The sequence below is a fragment of the Bison bison genome, unplaced genomic scaffold (assembly GCF_000754665.1).
Source record: "Bison bison bison isolate TAMUID 2011002044 unplaced genomic scaffold, Bison_UMD1.0 scf7180017864345, whole genome shotgun sequence".
Lineage (NCBI taxonomy): Eukaryota > Metazoa > Chordata > Mammalia > Artiodactyla > Bovidae > Bison > Bison bison.
The window spans coordinates 3,957,149-3,957,545 of NW_011494917.1; the positions used below are offsets into that span (position 1 = coordinate 3,957,149).

The following is a 397-nucleotide window of genomic DNA, read 5'->3' on the forward strand; positions in this document are numbered from 1 at the left end:
CGTTGGTGATGACCGAGTCCACGCACTCCAGGACAGACCGGGGCGTGGCCTCCCACTTGAGACACCGGTGGTTTCTGTTGAGCTCCAGGCGATAGGTGAAGCTGTCGGCCTGGGTGGGGGTCCCGATCAGCATCATGGTGGCGAAGAACTGGGGGTGCCCTGCGTGCCTCTCCTGTTTCCTGAGCACCAGCAGGAAGTGGTGGCCAAAGCAGGAGTGGATGATGAGCCAGTCGGCCGGCGCCGGGAGGTGCATGTCCGTGGCCAGGAAGACAATGTCGGCCCCCTGGAGGATGTCCACCCTGTGCATCTGCCGCAGGTGGGGCACCACCACCTCCAGGTGGCCCTCCCACTGGCAGGAGAACAAGGGGCACAGGCAGGGCATCACCTGCGTGGCGGG

At 65.2% G+C, this 397-nt stretch overlaps 1 protein-coding gene across 1 annotated transcript in view; it reads right to left on the reverse strand.

The window, feature by feature from the left end:
- Positions 1 to 397, reverse strand: part of SIAH3 (siah E3 ubiquitin protein ligase family member 3) — a 70,717-nt gene that overhangs the window by 218 nt on the left and 70,102 nt on the right. The window contains exon 3 of the mRNA XM_010854650.1: positions 1 to 395. This exon is cut by the window's left edge and continues 3 nt beyond it. Within this exon, the coding sequence (XP_010852952.1) occupies positions 1 to 395 (395 nt within the window). The remainder of the gene's footprint in view (positions 396 to 397) is intronic.